The following is a 17,740-nucleotide window of genomic DNA, read 5'->3' on the forward strand; positions in this document are numbered from 1 at the left end:
ACATGATCAATACAAATGACATATAACAATCAAACATGTTAACGCTATGATAAAAAAACTCCTCTCATTGCAAGAATACAAAATGATCAAATGGAGCATATTATTTAGTAATATTTATTTAGCATCATTTATAAAAAAATTGACTAAATATTTATTAATAATTTATTTTTATTCAATCCGACTCATCTCCCTTTGTCTTCCTATTATTATTTGACGGCAATGTATAAATTTAAGTAATTAAAATTAAATTTAAAAGTAAATTAAAATAATAATTAGTTTGATTGAGTTAAATACACTATTAATGATCTTATTAAACTAAGATAAAAAATGAATTAAATAACACCATTAACATGACAAATTGTAAAAAAAAAAATAATATAATAGTAAGCTCACAAATGAAAGTCATATATTTAATAGATTAATAGATAATATATTATTTAGTAATATGTATTTAGCATCATATATTGAAAATTGATTAAATAACTTAAATGTTTGCAACGAAATCACTTACATACAAATATTTTCTATCAATCACATATTTTTGTTGATACATAAGTAATCTAAATATATCTACATTCTAAATGGAAAAAAATGTGTTATATGACCTTAATATTTATTAATAATTTAATTTTATTTAATCACACTCATCTCTATTCGTCTTCTCATTATTATCTTAATGTTCGTAATACTAACAATTTATAACATTATGATAGTGATTTTTTGTGAATTTAATCTCGAATGTGAATTGTAGATATATTTAGATTCACAATTCACATTCATATATTTATATAGACATAGATTATTATTAAAAGAATATATGAAAAAGAAAACATGTATTAATTTATGTAAATTTTAAATTTAAAAATAAAAATGTATTAATGATTATTATTAAAAGAATATATGAAAAAGAAAACATGTATTAATGGTTATTATTAAATGAAGGTAAGGATAATAGAGATATATATATAGAATTTATAACATTATGATAGTGATTTTTGTGAATTTGATCTCGAATGTGAATTGTAGATATTTTTAGATTCACAATTCACATTCATATATTTATATAGATATAGATTATTATTAAAAGAATATATGAAAAAGAAAACATGTATTAATTTATGTAAATTTTAAATTTAAAAATAAAAATGTATTAATGATTATTATTAAAAGAATATATGAAAAAGAAAACATGTATTAATGGTTATTATTAAATGAAAGTAAGGATAATAGAGATATAGATATAGAATATTATTAAAAGAATATATGAAAAAAGTAAATTTTAAATTTAAAAATAAAAATGTATTAATGATTATTATTAAAAAAATATACGAAAAAAAATAAAAATGTATTAATGATTATTATTAAAAGAATATATAAAAAAGAAACATGTATTAATGATTATTATTAAATGAAAGTAATTTAAAAATAAAAATGTATTAATGATTATTATTAAAAAAATATATGAAAAAAAATAAAAATGTATTAATGATTATTATTAAAAGAATATATAAAAAAGAAAACATGTATTAATGATTATTATTAAATGAAAGTAATTTAAAAATAAAAATGTATTAATGATTATTATTAAAAAAATATACGAAAAAAAATAAAAATATATTAATGATTATTATTAAAAGAATATATGAAAAAAAAAAACATGATTATTATTAAATGAAAATAAAAATATTTATGTAAATTCACAGTAACAGGTACATCTAGCTTATCTTTTTTAGTTGTCTAGAGCATGGAACAAGCATCGAATTCTTGTAAATCATCTAGCTTATCTTTTTTAGTTGTCTAGAGCATGGAACAAGCATCGAATTCTTGTAAATCGTGTAATTATGGATCACCCGTCTAGTGTTTGCATATAGTTTTGGTGATAAATGGCTTCAGCGGCTATGTTTTCGTCTTTGAGGAGGCGGACGTTGCCGTCTATGCACGCGTTTCTGGCGCCGGTGGATCTATCGGATGCCTCTGTTATAAAGGATTTACGCGCTATTTGTACAGAGCTGGTCTCATCGTTTTCAGGTGACTGTGGCTTTACGCCATTTTCCATGGCAGGAATACAAGATCTTTGATTCGGAAAGTTCAGGATATTTCCGTTCTCTTGGATGCTTTCGGTGATGTGAGATTCTCGAAAGTGTCTTTCACCGTGTTTTTATGCTTCAAGGAGTTGTACCTCCTGCTTTATAGAGCGAAAATTTTGATTGATTTTGTAAGAGGGTCCAGTAAGTTATGGCTGTTGCTTCAAAACCACTCAATTTCTGGCCATTTCCATGATTTGAACCTGGATATTTCCACCCTTTTGGATATTTTCCCTTTGAGTGACACTAACTTGTCCGAAGATGTTAAAGAACTGGTTGTATTGTTGAGAGAACAAACAAGGAATTCAAAATTGTCCATTAACAAGCATGACGATTTGTTGAGGTTGAAGTTTTATTATTTCTTGAATGAATTTGAGAATGGAAGGGTTCCTGGGAAGAATGAATTGTCCGCATTTCTGGTGGAAAAGTTGAGTATTTGCGACGTGAAAAGTTGTAGAGTCGAGATTGTGTTCTTAGAGGAGCAGATTGTGAATCATGATGGGGATGTTGAACCAACATCCAACAACATCGGTTCTAAATGGATTTGTGGCTTTAATACGGTACTGTAGGTTCTTGCTGTTTCGATTTGAGGATGAAGAAGGCGAATTAGGAAACTGGAAGCGTAAGAAGCCCAAGAAGGGGTTAATCACTCAGAAGATTGCTGATACTTTTATGGCCATCCCCAAGGATTTTTGTTGCCCAATATCACTGGATTTGATGAAGGATCCTGTCATAGTATCAACAGGGCAGACGTACGATCGTGCATCAATTATCAGATGGATGGGGGAGGGCCATAGTACTTGCCCAAAGACGGGGCAGATGCTCCTCCATACTCGTTTGGTGCCAAATCGGGCTTTGAGAAATTTTATTATGCAATGGTGTCTAGCTAATGGGATTCCATACGATCTACCCGAAAATGCAGATTATTTATCCGAAAATGCAGTGTTTGCCTCACCAAGCAAGGCAGCACTTGAAGCCACTAAAGCCACAACGCGTCTGCTTATTGAACAGCTATCAAATGGTAGAGCGAGATCGAAGACTGTGGCTGCCAGGGAGATTAGATTGTTAGCAAAAAGAGGAAGGGAGAATCAGGCTTGCATTGCTGAGGCTGATGCTATACCGCTTTTGAAAATGATTCTTTCCTCTTCAGACGCCTTAGCACAGGAGAATGCAGTGACTGCAATGTTGAATTTGTCTATCTACGATAAGAACAAAAGCATAATCATGGATGTAGAAGGGTGTTTAGGCGATATTGTCGGAGTTCTAAAATATGGGATCACAACCGAGGCCAGGGAAAATGCAGCGGCCACGTTGTTCAGTCTCTCTGCTGTTCACAACTATAAGAAACAGATAGCTCAAGAAGATGGAGCGATCAAAGCTTTGGCAGAACTGTTGAAAGAGGGGACAGCTAGAGGTAAAAAAGATGCTGTGACAGCATTGTTTAATTTAGCAACCCACATCGAGAATTGTGCTAGAATGATAGAGTCAGGGACTGTAACAGCACTAGTTGATGCTCTAGAATGTGACGGCGTGTCTGAAGAAGCTGCAGGTGCATTGGTCCTGATTGTACGGCAGCCAATAGGGGCTGAAGCAGTCGGAAATGAGGAAAATGCAGTTCCTGGTCTGATTGGAATGATGCGTTTTGGCACTTCGAAGGGGAAAGAAAACGCTGTAGCGACTTTGCTTGAATTATGTAGAAGTGGTGGGTCAGCCACCACAGAGAAGGTGGTGAAGGCTCCAGCATTGGTTGGCTTACTGCAGAGTTTGCTCTTTACAGGGACAAAGCGTGCCAGGAGAAAAGCAGCATCACTTGCTAGAGTCTTCCAGAGGTCTGAAAATGCCTCCTTCCATTTTGGCGGATTGGGTGTTGGGTATGCATTTGCTGGAAACTCAGCTGCACAAGATACAAATTTTGCTGGTGATGCTACGATGGCAGTGTCCATTTCGGCACCTGTATTATAGTGGTTATATGAACATTCATGGTTATGTTTACCCCATTCATTACTCTCTCTCTCTCTCTCTCTCTCTCTCTCTCTAATTTTGAGCACATATTTCAACTGCTGTCGTCCATTTATCATCCATCTATATTGCTTATTTCACTTATGAAAAGGAAATACAAAGTTATATCTTTAAAGATCTATTTCAAGCTTGGAGGTTAACTTTGTTGTATGTGATGCTGCTAATCTTGACATGTTTATTCATAAAGGTTTCTGGAGCAGTGTGATATTAGTAGGAAATTTGGAAATCAAATCTTTATAGGGTAATTGGTTAAAAACAGACTGTCGTTTGAAGTATGCTGTGACATAATATATACATATAGTCAATGCCAAAACATTGTGGGATATCAGCAGACGAGTAGAAATAGAATGAGATGATGGTTAGAATTGACTGCCGTACAGTTCATATCATACCCAGAAGTCTATAGGAATATTATCATCCACTTCCTGATCTGAGGCTTTTTCCTCGAGGTTCACCCCGTCCATAGCTCTGTATGATTCCACCATCTTACCAAGTTCAACAATAGCTTTGGAATGGTTCATTTGCATGTCTCCCTCCCCTTCTATACTGAACCATGTATCATCCTCTAGTATTCTTTTCAATAATCCGTAACTTTCAGCATTTTCTTTAGTTGCCTGAATGGAGTTTCCCGAATTGTCCGCTGAGGAAACTTTTGGTGTGGAAATTTCTATCTTATCTTCCTTGTTCACTTTACTTTCTGTAATCTTTAGTCTAGTCACTCTTGGCTTTTTCACGTCATTTTTGCTTGCGGGATCTTTTGTTTCTTTCAGATGCTTTAAAAAGAATGTTAAGCTCCCTTCGTCCTCACTAAGTTCAGGAAACCTCGCGTTACTTTTTATGCTGGTAATTTGATGTTCCATGTTTCCTAGACTCTGTTTGAGCTTCTGAATTCTCTCTTTCATGTTATTTTGATGTCATCAAAATCTGCAGTTCTTGCTCTGCAGCAGCATTCATCATCCTCTCTTTTTTGTCACTTGAAATTTCTCGTTCAGTCTTTTAATGTTCTTTAGCCATTCTTTTTCCACAGATTCGCGTATTCATATCTATTGCGGCGGATCTTTCTGAATCCCTACATAACAACCACCAGACCACATCGGAGAGAAAGTTAACACAAGGCATGCATGCGGAGAGAAAGAGATTGGCGTACTTACATATTTATTGAGCTGATAAACGAAGCTTGAGAAAACCCTAGTCTTGAAATACTTGGGAAGAATGTGTGGTATGGAGAGCATAGTGAAGTCATATGAATGGCACCATGATGGTGTTTCTGGATTCCGTATCATTTCGCTGTAATGTGAGAGGTCTGAAGTTACGTCGCCATCACAAGGCTGGGGATTCTTTTTTCCAGCAGCTTCCTATGTCCATTAGATAGAACTGGCTGCTCGGGCCACCGGCTTTTATTACATTCAAGCTGAACATCACCTTGAAATTTGGTGATTCTGGTATCTGCATCAAGGAATTTAGGTTTCATGAAAAGGAGTAAAGGCAAGACAGGTGTTTTTGTCCAAGAAAAGTAAGCAGATTTTCTTGGAATCTGGAAACGAGTGTGCTTTCTTGAACTTGGATGCAGTGATTCAATTTGAAATAATAGTTCCAAAAACGGATTGAATCAAAATCCACTGAGATCGGTGTTTGATCCAGGATTTTGTTCGAGACGCATAAAGACGGGTCAGAAGGAGTGATATATTGGATCCTAGGATCGGTATATACTTTTTTTTTTCTGGAAAAAGTATGAATCAATTTGAAAAAGAACATGGTTTGAAGGACAATCATACCCTTGACCCGCCGAGTCCATCACGCTTAGATATTTACTCACAAGTTTTAACATCCCTTTTGTGGGATAGTGGTATCCACCAGAAAATCCAACTGTAGCATCTGCTCTCAGGTAAAGCATCAACCATGGATACTTCACTGAGGTCCTCAAAACATGGTGAAAGATCCAACTCCCTTCTCCAAGTTTCTTCATCCAAGTAACAAAATGATAAGAAATATTTCCTTCCATTTCTTAGCTCTGATCGGCATCCAATTCCCACGAGCCGTAAAATCTTCCCTTGAGAAAAGCTTTATTAGGCCGCCCTTCTACAGCTGTGTAGTTATGATATATCAATGGTTGATTCATGCACCCCTTACAAAGCAAGGGAACTAACTGGCTGTCAGATATATCATCTTGGCATAACAGAGTAATTTATAATTACACAACATAGCATATAAGACAAGCATTAGTGCGTGTATATATATGTACCCCCATCAATGCACCAATAATTTAAGGGCCGTAAGGAATTTAATAGTATTGAGCCCAAGTTCATAGCCCAATAAGGGAGAGAGGGATGGGTTATACGTCCACATCCCACATGTTACCTCCCATGTCCGAAACTATTATCGACCCTTCCACTTTTTCTGTTTATTAAATATAATAATTAAATATTATTATTATTATTAGTATTATTGCCGAACTTCATCGGCGAGCGGAACCAAAGAACCAACCACTTCATTTGAAATCATATAATATAATTCATAATCTTTCCTCTCCACGCAACCCGGTCCTGATTCACGACCGTTCCGTCTAAACAGCCGAAGCTCAGTGGATCGATGACGTCGGGAAGCCGGATGTCGTCGTGGAAGGAGAGAGATAATAACAAGCGCAGGGAGAGGCGCCGCCGTGCCATCGCCGCCAAGATCTTTGCCGGATTGAGGATGTACGGGAATTACAAGCTACCCAAGCACTGCGACAACAACGAGGTCTTGAAAGCACTCTGCCACGAAGCTGGCTGGATCGTTGGAGAAGATGGTACCACTTACAGAAAGGTACGATTAAGTTGCAACAGTCGGTGCTGTGGATCTTAGGGCTTGAGCTAATTGATTTGCGGTAATTTATTCATCTCTTTGAGCTGTAATAAACTTCTCAAGGTTGCAGTTGAGTTTCCTTGGTTCACGCTGCTGGCTGCTAAGATGCGCATATTGCATTTGAGCCATTTTATCACGTTGATAGGTTAGAGTTATACGGTGTCACGGTGCCTCTACAGGACTTGCGGGACCGCTCATTCCAGTGCGCATTGCTAAAATGAGCCGTATAATATTATATCTATTTCATCCGGCCCCTCGCTAATCGTCGCAGTTCATTCCATTACTTCTGCCAAATAATTTTTATTTTTATTTATCTTTTTTAAGGCCATTTTGATCTGAATAATCTCCCTTCTCACTTTTAATTCTGCCTGCGGTGAAAAACAATGGATCTCTACGCCCTTTGGCCTGGCTAATTTAAAAATAGGAGTGAGATAGAAAGTATTTAAACAACAAGGACTCTAACTTTTTTTTTAAGAAACAAGGAGTTGACTCCTGATTATTATATTAACCGTAATTAAACTTTTAACTTAATCAATTAATTGTCATCTTCTTTTTCTTTTCCGGTCGACATACGTATTCTCCAATTAAAATTCACAAAAAAATTGATCGATCAAAATTAAGTTAGTCGACCAAGAAGACATTTCTTGGTCGACCAAGAAGAAATTTCATCTTGGTGATTTCTTCTTGGTGGACCAACAAAATATTGGTCCACCAAAATGTTGGTCCACCAAGAAGAAATTTCTTCTTGGTCGACCAACAAAATTTTGGGTCGACCAAGAAGAATTCTTCTTGGTCGACCAATAAAATTTTGGGTCGACCAAAAGACTGGAATTTTGGGTCTACTCAAAAGACTGAAACTTTGGGTCGACCCAAGTTGATACATAAATGTTACTTTGTCGACCCAAGTTAAATATGCATTTCATATGTTAAATCATGTAATATTATGTAATGAAATTGTGATTCATATGTTAAAACATGTAATATAGTTGTGAAATTATGATCCATATGTTAAAAAAATATAATTGTGATTTTTATGTTAAAACATGTAATTCAATTGAAATTGTGATTCATATGTTAAAACATGTAACATAGTTGTGAAATTGTGATTTATATGTCAAAACATGTAACATAATAAGTTAAAACATATAACATTATAGAACATACTTGTGATTATGTAATTGTGATTTATATATTCAAACATGTGACATAATTGTGAAATTGTGATTCATATGTTAAAACATGTAATTCATATGTTAAAACATGTAGCATACTTGTGAAATTGTGATTCATATGTTAAAACATGTAACATTATAAAACATACATGTGAAATTATGTGATTTATATGTCAAAACTATAACATAATAAGTTAAAACATATAACATTATAGAACATACTTATGATTATGTAATTGTGATTTATATATTCAAAGATGTAACATAATTGTGAAATTGTGATTCATATGTTAAAACATGTAACATACTTGTGAAATTGTGATTCATATGCCAAAACATGTAACATGGTATGTTAAAACATGTAACATTATAAAACATACATGTGAAATTATGTGATTTATATATCAAAACATGTAACATAATAAGTTAAAACATATAATATTATAGAACATACTTGTGATTATGTAATTGTGATTTATATATTCAAACATGTAACATAATTGTGAAATTGTGATTAATATGTTAAAACAACATGTAATATAGTTGGTTGTGAAATTGTGATTCATATGTTAAAACATGTAGCATAGTTGTGAAATTGTGATTCATATATTAAAACATATAACATAATTGTGAAATTATGATTTGTATGTTAAAACATATAACATAATCGTGAAATTGTGATTCATATGTTAAAATATGTAACATAGTTATGAAATTGTGATTCATACGTTAAAACATATAACATAATTGTGAAATTGTGGCTCATATGTCAAAACACATGTACATAGTTGTGAAATTGTGACTCATATGTCATAACATGTAACATTATAGAACATACTTGTGAAATTATGTGATTCATATGTTAAAAACATGCAACATTGGTCAAAATTATGTAATTATCCGTCAAAATTAAGTAATCATCGGTCCTATTTTTCAAATATATGGATTCATATGTTAGAAAAATGGTCGACCCAAAAGCAACCTTGATCGACCCAAAATCAACGTGGGTCGACCCAGAGATCAACATGATCGACTCAAATATCAACAAGGTCGACCCAGAAATAACCTGGTCGACCCAAAATCACCATACAAAAACAAGCACTGGATTAATCTAAGCTGCCAAGCAAAAATTTTGGTCGACCAAACTTTGATCTACTTATTTTGGGTAGACCAAAGCTTGGTCGACCAAAAGCTTGCTTTGGTCTACCCATTTTGGGTAGACCATAAATTAAATGAGTAGACCAAAATTTGGTCGACCAAGTCCAAAGCTTGCTTGGATCGACCAAGCCTTGTTTGCGTCGACCAAGTCCAAAGCTTGGTCAAGCAAGGCCAAGAGTTGGTCGACCAAGAGCCCAAGCTCTTGATCGACCAAGACCAAGAGTTGGTCGACCAAGCTTTGGTCAACCCAACATTTTGATCGACCAAGATCAAATTTTGGTCGACTCAAGTAAAATGTTGGGTAGATCAAAATTTTGGTCTACGGTTTGTAGGTCGACTTTTCTTCTTCAAGTGAGTCGAAGAAACAGAAGTAATAAACGTTAATATATCAGATTTTTGTCAGCCATTGGTCGACCATCAACAATAGTCGACCATTGTTTTGGTCGACCAACAAAGCTTTGGTCTTTGACCAAATCAATGGTCGACCAAATAATGGTCGACCATTGTTTGGTCGATCCAAGCTTTGGTCGATTTTGGACTTTAGATAGATCAAGCGTGGGTAGACTATGTAATCAAATTTAAAAATATATTTACACTTAAAACACAAGGACATTTAAGTAAATTGACTTATGGATTCTTTTTTTTAAATACTTCATGATCCACTCCCTTTTCCCTAAATTTCCCCCCTTTGGCCCTTGGTTGTTTTTTTTATTTTTGGAATTTTTTAGTTTTGTAAATAAAATTCGATACTTTTATCGTTATCTTTTCTCATTTTTTGGGGAAAAAATAGATATAATATTATAGCAATTTTCAATCTCTTTTTTTCTAAATTGCATATATAAAAAATCTATTTATTAATTTTAATGACTTAAAATATATTTTAAATCAATTTATGATATTATTTAGTATCTACGAAAAAAATTATGTTCTCCCAAATACAAACAAACAAATATGCAAACAATCTCTATATATCTGATTTTCTTTTGCACGGCGCGTTCTTTCAGCTGGGTTTGTTGTATATATTCGAAAGTTTCGATTTGCGATGGCTTTCCTACTCGTAAGGAGTTCGATCTAAAGTGCAAGTATTGAAACAGGAAGTTGCTCTGTAGCTAATTATGACTGTGTTTGATCATCCTTGTTAGATAAAGAATTGCGATTAGGTGTTGATCTGTATATCTCTTTCATTTGGATTGAATATCTACGCGTACTAGCCAGGGAGAAGGGGAAAAGTTGGAATCATACTTGAAGTCCTCATTATAGCTACAAATTACAATAACAAATTTAAAGTGATGAGCCGCGATACTAAATTTTTTTCCCTTGGCATGATAAGAATCGAGAACCAGCTAGTTTCTCAAGGTAACATCATTCCAACTGCGAGCTTGACATAACAATGCTGTCTTTTAAACTCAATGCTGTAGGGCCAGCATAAGGACATGCGAAGGAAGATGATTTTGAATGAAATTTTATTGGCGAGTGCTGCCATAAGATGTTGGGAATAAACTCCCAGATAATCATGATTATAACATGGGTGTGATGTCCGTATTCTTCTACTTCCACTGAACTGTTTCTATCTCTTGCAGGGTTGCAAGCCCATTGGCTCAGCAGTGGTGAGCGCTTGCACGTCAAATCAACCAAGCCCCAGAACCTCTGTTAATCCAAGCCCTGTATTGTCTGCCTTTGCTAGCCCAGTCTCGAACCATTGTAACTACAATGGCAGTAACACCGTTGATCCTAATTCCCTTATCCCATGGCTAAAAAATTTATCATCTGGCTCTCGTGCTGTTCCATCTAAGTTTCCCCATCATCTTTACATATCCGGTGGTTCGATAAGTGCACCAGTCTCTCCTCCATTAAGCTCACCAACTGTTCGTACTCCTAGATTGAAGGATGATCCAACATCTGGTTCTTTCTGGCCTGGGCTGCACCACCCCTTCCTACCATATTCTACAACACAAACTTCTGGTACTCACACTCCACCTGATTCAGGATGGCTTTCTGGTGTCCAAACTCCTCAAAACGGGCCCTCATCTCTAACATTCAGCCTTGTCTCACCTAATCCTTTCACGTTCAAGGAACCGTTGTCGAATGGGGGGTCTTGTATGTGGACTCCTGGACAAAGTGGAACTTGTTCTCCTATTGTTGCACAAGGGATTGACCGGACAGCTGATGTTCCAATGTCTGATGTTTCTGCTGAGTTTGCATTTGGAAGCAATAATACCATAGGAGTGGTGAAAGCATGGGAAGGAGAAAGAATTCACGATGAATGTGTTCCTGATGATCTTGAACTTACTCTTGGTAATGCTGGTACCAGGTGAGGTGATACATAAACTGTAATCTTTTAATTCGATTTCCGACTTACCTGTTGAAGGGGGGAAAGAGAGGAAACATAGTTAAATGCTAGGTAAATTATGATTTGATGAAATCTCAATTGAAGTGGTGGAGGAATTGCCAAAAAGATTCGCGTGTTCCTTAAGATTATGCTGTCTGCAACCATTTATGAAACCAGTATAAGCTTACTTGTTTTGATCCTTGTAATGTACTTGCAATGTCGAAGATAACGAACCTTCTAGATATGTTCCTTGTCTTTGCTCGTCTGTGTATGAAAGAAGTTACGTTCGGATTACGCATATTCATTATCAAAGAACCAAGGCACTGGATTCTTACTACCATGCATCACAGGATCATCGCACAAGCTGTCGTTGGTCTTCGTAGAACCAAAAGTTAAGGGTATGAATAGCTTATGTAGTTGAGGTTCTCACCTTTATTTATCAAAATTTTCCAACCCGAAAAATTTTTCATAGCCAATTTTTGATTCGTTGTTCTTTGTGATGCTTTCATAAATTCTGTTTCTATGCTCAATGATTGTTGTAATTTAATGTACCTTATATGCAAAAAGGGTCAGTAAGTGAGAGTTCGTATCCATGTTTAGTTACTTGACTTCTTTTTTAACGAACATTTTTTTTTAAAAAAAATACAATGTGTTTTCCGCTCTTAGATAAAATAATCTCCGAGTTTTTACTTAATTAATTAGAAACATTCTTTTATATTCTTTTTGCTGCCTAGGCTAAAAAAGTGCATCTGAATTATGAGCCCGTTTGGTATCAAAAGTTCTTTGATTAAAAAAATGCTTTTTAAGTTGGCTTTTAAAAGTGCTTTTTTAAGTAAAAGTTATGTTAATATTGTGTTTGGATGAATAGATAAAAAGCATTTTTTAAATTAATAAATGTGTTTGGATACATATCATTAAAGTGCTTTTTTAACTCATTAATTTATATATATATATTTTATAACGGATTTTTAAATAAGTGTGATGTATAAATATAAATAATTAAATTCATACCAAAACAATAAAATGTTGAAATAATATTACAATAATATTATGGTATATAACATATTTTAATTAATATAATATTATATACGTAATACACAAGAATTGATGAATATTATGTACGTAGTTGCAAAAAAATGGAATAAGCAAATATTTTCTCCTTCCTGACTTCTTGGATTTATCGGATCATTGACCGAATTGTAACATAATTATCTAATTCACAATACGTAATACAGACGTAAATGAATAGAGAGTGTAGATTCTGCAGCAAAAAGAAAGCAGAAAAAAATGAACGAACAAAAACCTCGACGGAAAAAAAAAAATTGTACCTTGTAGAAGAATAGAGAAAAGATTGAGAGGAGGCTACTGGTGGATGTTATTTTTAAGGTTATTAAAAAGCTAGTGAAAAAAACTATAAAATATGGCTTTTAAAAAAGCTCTAATTTCAACTTAAATAAGTGCTTTTTTTAAGCACTAGAAGCCCACCAAAACAAGTTAAAAATTAAAAAAAGCATTTTTTTTTAAAAAAATATGTTTTTAATTGTAGCTTCTTATACCAAACGGGCTCTATGTTTATATATAAAAATGTGAATTTCTTTATGCCAACTACTTTAGTTTTAATGGGATGTTTTCGTTTAAGTTGTATCTACATTTTTATGATAAGATGGAGGAGCATAAATTGAAATATGAAAATCATACTATAGAGTATCGACAACAAATTTATTTTGAACATGAAGGAAAGAAAGAAAGTCGGCAGAATGAAACCGGGTGGACATATTTTGATCAACACCAAAAAGTTCATCATATTTCACAACCCCAGTTATTGATAAGTGACAAAATTATTGTCTTTATAAAATTTGTTATGAAATCGAAATTTCAAATAGAATCATAAAATATGGAATGCTAGTGTTTTCATTTATATGCAATTATCGGATGATGTGCGTACCTATACTTTTTAAATATTTAAAATTCAAATGTAATGATTTTTTCTCTTTAAAATAAATAGATTATTAATTCTAAATAAGACAATTAGTAAATGAAGGCCCATTAGCTCAGTTGGTTAGAGCGTCGTGCTAATAACGCGAAGGTCGCAGGTTCGAGACCTGCATGGGCCATTTATCTTTTCCGATGGTACGTTCTTTTTTATTTAAATAAAAAAGTGCTCGTTTTCTGTGTAAACTTCGTTAATCTTCCTCGCTCTCACATTTTTCTCCGTCCAAACTCCTACTTTTGTATGATCTGTGCGTAGTTTTCATAAGCTATGGCAATCTTCACTTTTTCTTCACTGTTAATCCTGTTGTTAACTTCCTTACCTGACTTATCCGACGCCTCTGTTTTTGCAAACGGTGCTGGTCGGAATCAGATTCGCGGGCCAAAACTATCCACATTAGCGACCGACAAGAATTTGAAAAACTACAATCGGGTCGATCCAGTTCGTGACTGCAGCGAAATGAACACAAGATCCGAATGCGTTCAGAGTCCGAAGTGCCGGTGGTGTCGAAGCGACGCCGTTGATGACACGTGCTTTTCTAAACCCGAAGCTTGGCGTTTGCCCTCCCAGGTCTTCTATTGTGATTCTTGATCGGCTAAACTATGTTTTGTGTTTCGGCACTTTATTGTATTCTGAGGATGTATTGTTCAAGGTTGTGCTGTCTCCAAGTGTGTTCTGTGAACTGTAACATTTATTTGTTTTTTTTTTTCGTTTTTCATTTTCTCTTTTATTTGACAAGATTGGAAATTTTTAGCCATCAGAGGAATTAATATCAAAATTTGGGTGTGGATTACTGTGCTTTGTGGATTTGCAGATGATTTTTTTACTTTTGAAATTGCAAGTTTTTCGAAAGTACATATCACTGGTTTTATGTCATATATCAAAATTTGATCATATTTTTTTGAGGAACTGACTTCTAAGAGGATTGATACCTTTAGTTTTAGGCGATATATTATTTAAAAGATTAATAGTCATGAGTATAAATTGCAAATATTTGAATTTGAAATTACCAAAATCGAAATCATCCCATTAAGTTAAGTGGGTTAAAATTATGGATGTGATTTCATAACTCAATTCATACGCACTTTAGTTAACTACATTTTCTTGCCACATGTTCATTGAGCTTTCTGTCCTACCACCCTTCAGCTTATTACTTTAACAATGTGCCATGGATTCCCTTCAATGGTGAAAAGGGGGCTTTCTTTGATAGCAACTCTCAACGATTTTGATACCTGGTGTTACTGCGTGTTGCTTCAGCCCCCCAAACCGTTAACAGGGTGTGAGTTATTCATTAAGCTTAGCTCGTCATTGCTTTATTTGGAACATACAAATATTACAGAAAGAGACTAAGTGAGAAATATCAATCTTATCGATGTCATCTATCTCATACCAAATCCCCCACTGATCAAAACACTACTTCAAGAACTACAAGACATTTAAGTCATACAATTAAAGATATCTATTCAATGATAAGCAAAAAAAATTGTGAACACGGGATAGGATTGATGATGAAATAGATTTTATTGCATCTGTTACACCCCTGATCTTTTAATGCTTAACGATATATTGCAGTGTAATTGATAATTCATCCTCATGTTTTCTAGTACAGTGGTGTGTGCTTTATTAGCTTTCTATGGATTCATCACTCATTATCTGAGGAGGTCATTTTCGTTAGAAATTGTTCGTGCAAGGCAATAATGGGAGACAAACTTCCTATTAGTCGCTAGTATATGTTGTTGTTGTGTTACATTTGCCGAATACATATATTTTACCTTGACATTAAGGAGGAACAGCCATGTTGAGGGAATGATATGCAGTGATTTTCTCAGTTTGTCCGATGTTCATGCTACCCCAGAACCGTGTGAATTTTGTTGTTGGTGTTCGTTGCAAATTCTACCTGTTTATCCCAGGCTGAAGTGCAAATTTTTGACCTTCTCAATCTCAATATCTCATTCCAACAAAGGATTTCGCATTTCTTGATCCATTCAATATATTGCTGGTCTTGACTCGATTAGTATTCAGCAGAGGCTGGTTTTCTACAAGGCCAAAACTGGTTATTAGTCTGTTTATACTGTCTTGCTCAAAAAATTTATTCACGTAGATTCCAATTTCAGGCCAAAATTTGGAGCCATTGAAGAAGAGTTGTACAGAAGATGAGCAAGGAATTTCATAATCTGTGATTAGGATCGCACACTTCCTATTTCAGTTATCAGGCTCAACATTTGGGAACTGTTTAAAAGTATGTCCAACCCTCTACACAGATGCTTCATAAACTCCCAATGAACCACCTGCACTAGTCGATTTCCTCCAGTCCAGCATATGAGCGATATCGAGCTGATAGTCCAACAAACTAGTTGAGTTCGAGCTCGTGAACAAGCTCGTAAGCTTATAAGTCGAATATCCTTAAACTCGAGCTCTGCTCAATAAAATTATCGAGATCGAGCTCGGCTCTATAAACTTAACAAATGATATCGAGCAAGCTTTTACATAATTGAGCTCCGAATAGCTCGCGAACGACTTGATTCGTTTACATCTTTATATATATGTATGTTTGTATGCGTGTTTAGTACGTGATATCTAATCAATTATCACAAATTTCTCCGAAAGCATAACCAGATGCCCATTCATGATTCTCATTCGGATATCATGGGGTTTTTTTTCTAATAATTTTTCATGGACACTCCGTTAGCATCAAAATTGTGGGTGTCTTTTGTATTTTTTTCTCGTCTTAGTTTCTTAGCTTCTTGTTTTTGTTATGATCTTAACGAGCCACCAATTAGGATACTTATGTTCTTGACACCAAGAATAATGACATGAAATATTATATGCTTTTGTTGGGGTAGTAAATATTTAGATTATATTTCCAAAAAAAATCTTTAGATTATTATTAATATTAATATTATTTGTTGGCACTCATCTAGTTTCTGACAACTTTTAGACTGGGATTAATGAAGATACGTTTCACCAACGACATGCTAGAAAACTCACGGTGAAAAAATAAGGTATGATTATTTAATATGTTAGAATTTGAATTAAAATTTAAAATTTTAATTCAAATTATAGTTAACGAATGTGACAATGTCTTTTAATTTTTTATATTTTTGAGTCAGTTGTGGCTCATGATTGTGAAATTATTTTTTAACTTTCCTACATTTGGAGACCTTTGTCTCTTTCTATATTTGAGCTCAATTAATCTTACGTGACTCTTGGTGTGTATTTTAAAGTTTATAAATAATATGTTCATTTTTTTAATCCATATATAAAAATATAATTATTCACACACACACCCAGCATCTCACTCTAACATTATATTGTATTTGATATTGTTGACATTCCAAATAATCTATCAACTATAAACACTGGGTCTGCAGTCGACATGAAAGACCTAATCCTGCTAAATAAGATTGAGCCAATTTAAAACAATAGACTGTAAAAGCTCCTAGATTGAGGTGGTCAGCCGTAATTTTAACATCGTATCGAGTTTTTTATTTAAATTATTTAAAATAGTTCTTTTTTCTTCACAGAGTACAAAATGCTTGGGTTCAGAACCATCCAATAAATAATTGGATTTTAAATTATTGAAATACTCTATGGTTCTTAATTTGGACTCGAAGATTGAGGTTACGGATAAACCAGTACAACATTTTAGACCATTTTTATTTAATTTCCACGTGCATGCATTATTTGACATGGGAAAAAATAAATTACGTTTCCAACAATAAATAATTAGAGAGAACGAAGAAGAAAAGGGGTCGTCCAAAGCAGCAGCAGGCAGGGCTTTGATATATAACTAGATAACAATTAATTTGGTGATGAAATTGGTCGATCGAAGTTTTTTTCCATATATTTTTAAAAGCTAGCTAATCAAAATTGAGCAGCACAAACAATGCGTGAATTAAAAGAAACATTGCTTGACGTAATTAAATTTAACACTAATTTGGTAATAATATTTTCCATTCTGTTTTTGCCAAATAGATCTTTAGTCATGTGCTGGTGTTTTAAAAGTATGAATTCATAATTAATATTTGGCAAAAACTTATGTGAGATGGTCTCACGAGTCGTATTTTGTGAAACAGATATTTTATTTGGGTTATTCATGAAAAAGTATTACTTTTTATGCTAATAATATTACTTTTTATTGTGA

General features: G+C 34.0%; 2 protein-coding genes and 1 non-coding gene across 3 annotated transcripts; all 3 read left to right on the top strand.

The window, feature by feature from the left end:
* The first annotated feature begins 1,761 nt into the window (after nt 1-1,761).
* Nucleotides 1,762-4,085, top strand: LOC142521709 (U-box domain-containing protein 17-like). Its single transcript, XM_075624855.1, is given in 3 exon segments — nt 1,762-2,030; nt 2,033-2,605; nt 2,607-4,085. Coding segments are annotated over 3 exon segments (2,160 nt in total). The 5' UTR covers nt 1,762-1,883; the 3' UTR covers nt 4,047-4,085.
* A 2,467-nt stretch (nt 4,086-6,552) lies between these two features.
* Nucleotides 6,553-12,199, top strand: LOC142521710 (BES1/BZR1 homolog protein 4-like). Its single transcript, XM_075624856.1, has 2 exons — nt 6,553-6,908; nt 10,858-12,199. The coding sequence occupies exons 1-2, from the start codon at nt 6,693-6,695 to the stop codon at nt 11,590-11,592; spliced, it is 951 nt and encodes a 316-aa protein (XP_075480971.1). The 5' UTR covers nt 6,553-6,692; the 3' UTR covers nt 11,593-12,199.
* Nucleotides 12,200-13,646: 1,447 nt separating this feature from the next.
* Nucleotides 13,647-13,720, top strand: TRNAI-AAU (transfer RNA isoleucine (anticodon AAU)). Its single transcript has one exon. It is a non-coding gene; the product is annotated as a tRNA-Ile (tRNA).
* The last annotated feature ends 4,020 nt before the right edge of the window (nt 13,721-17,740 follow it).

This window comes from Primulina tabacum, chromosome 13, assembly GCF_025594145.1.
Source record: "Primulina tabacum isolate GXHZ01 chromosome 13, ASM2559414v2, whole genome shotgun sequence".
Taxonomy (NCBI): Eukaryota; Viridiplantae; Streptophyta; class Magnoliopsida; order Lamiales; family Gesneriaceae; genus Primulina; species Primulina tabacum.

What these genes read in the sequence shown, in the direction of transcription:
- LOC142521710 (XM_075624856.1), top strand. Translation starts at nt 6,693, where the DNA reads ATGACGTCGGGAAGCCGGATGTCGTCGTGGAAGGAGAGAGATAATAAC. An exon ending in ATGGTACCACTTACAGAAAG is followed by an intron (nt 6,909 to 10,857) that starts GTACGATTAAGT and finishes TATCTCTTGCAG; the next exon opens with GGTTGCAAGCCCATTGGCTC.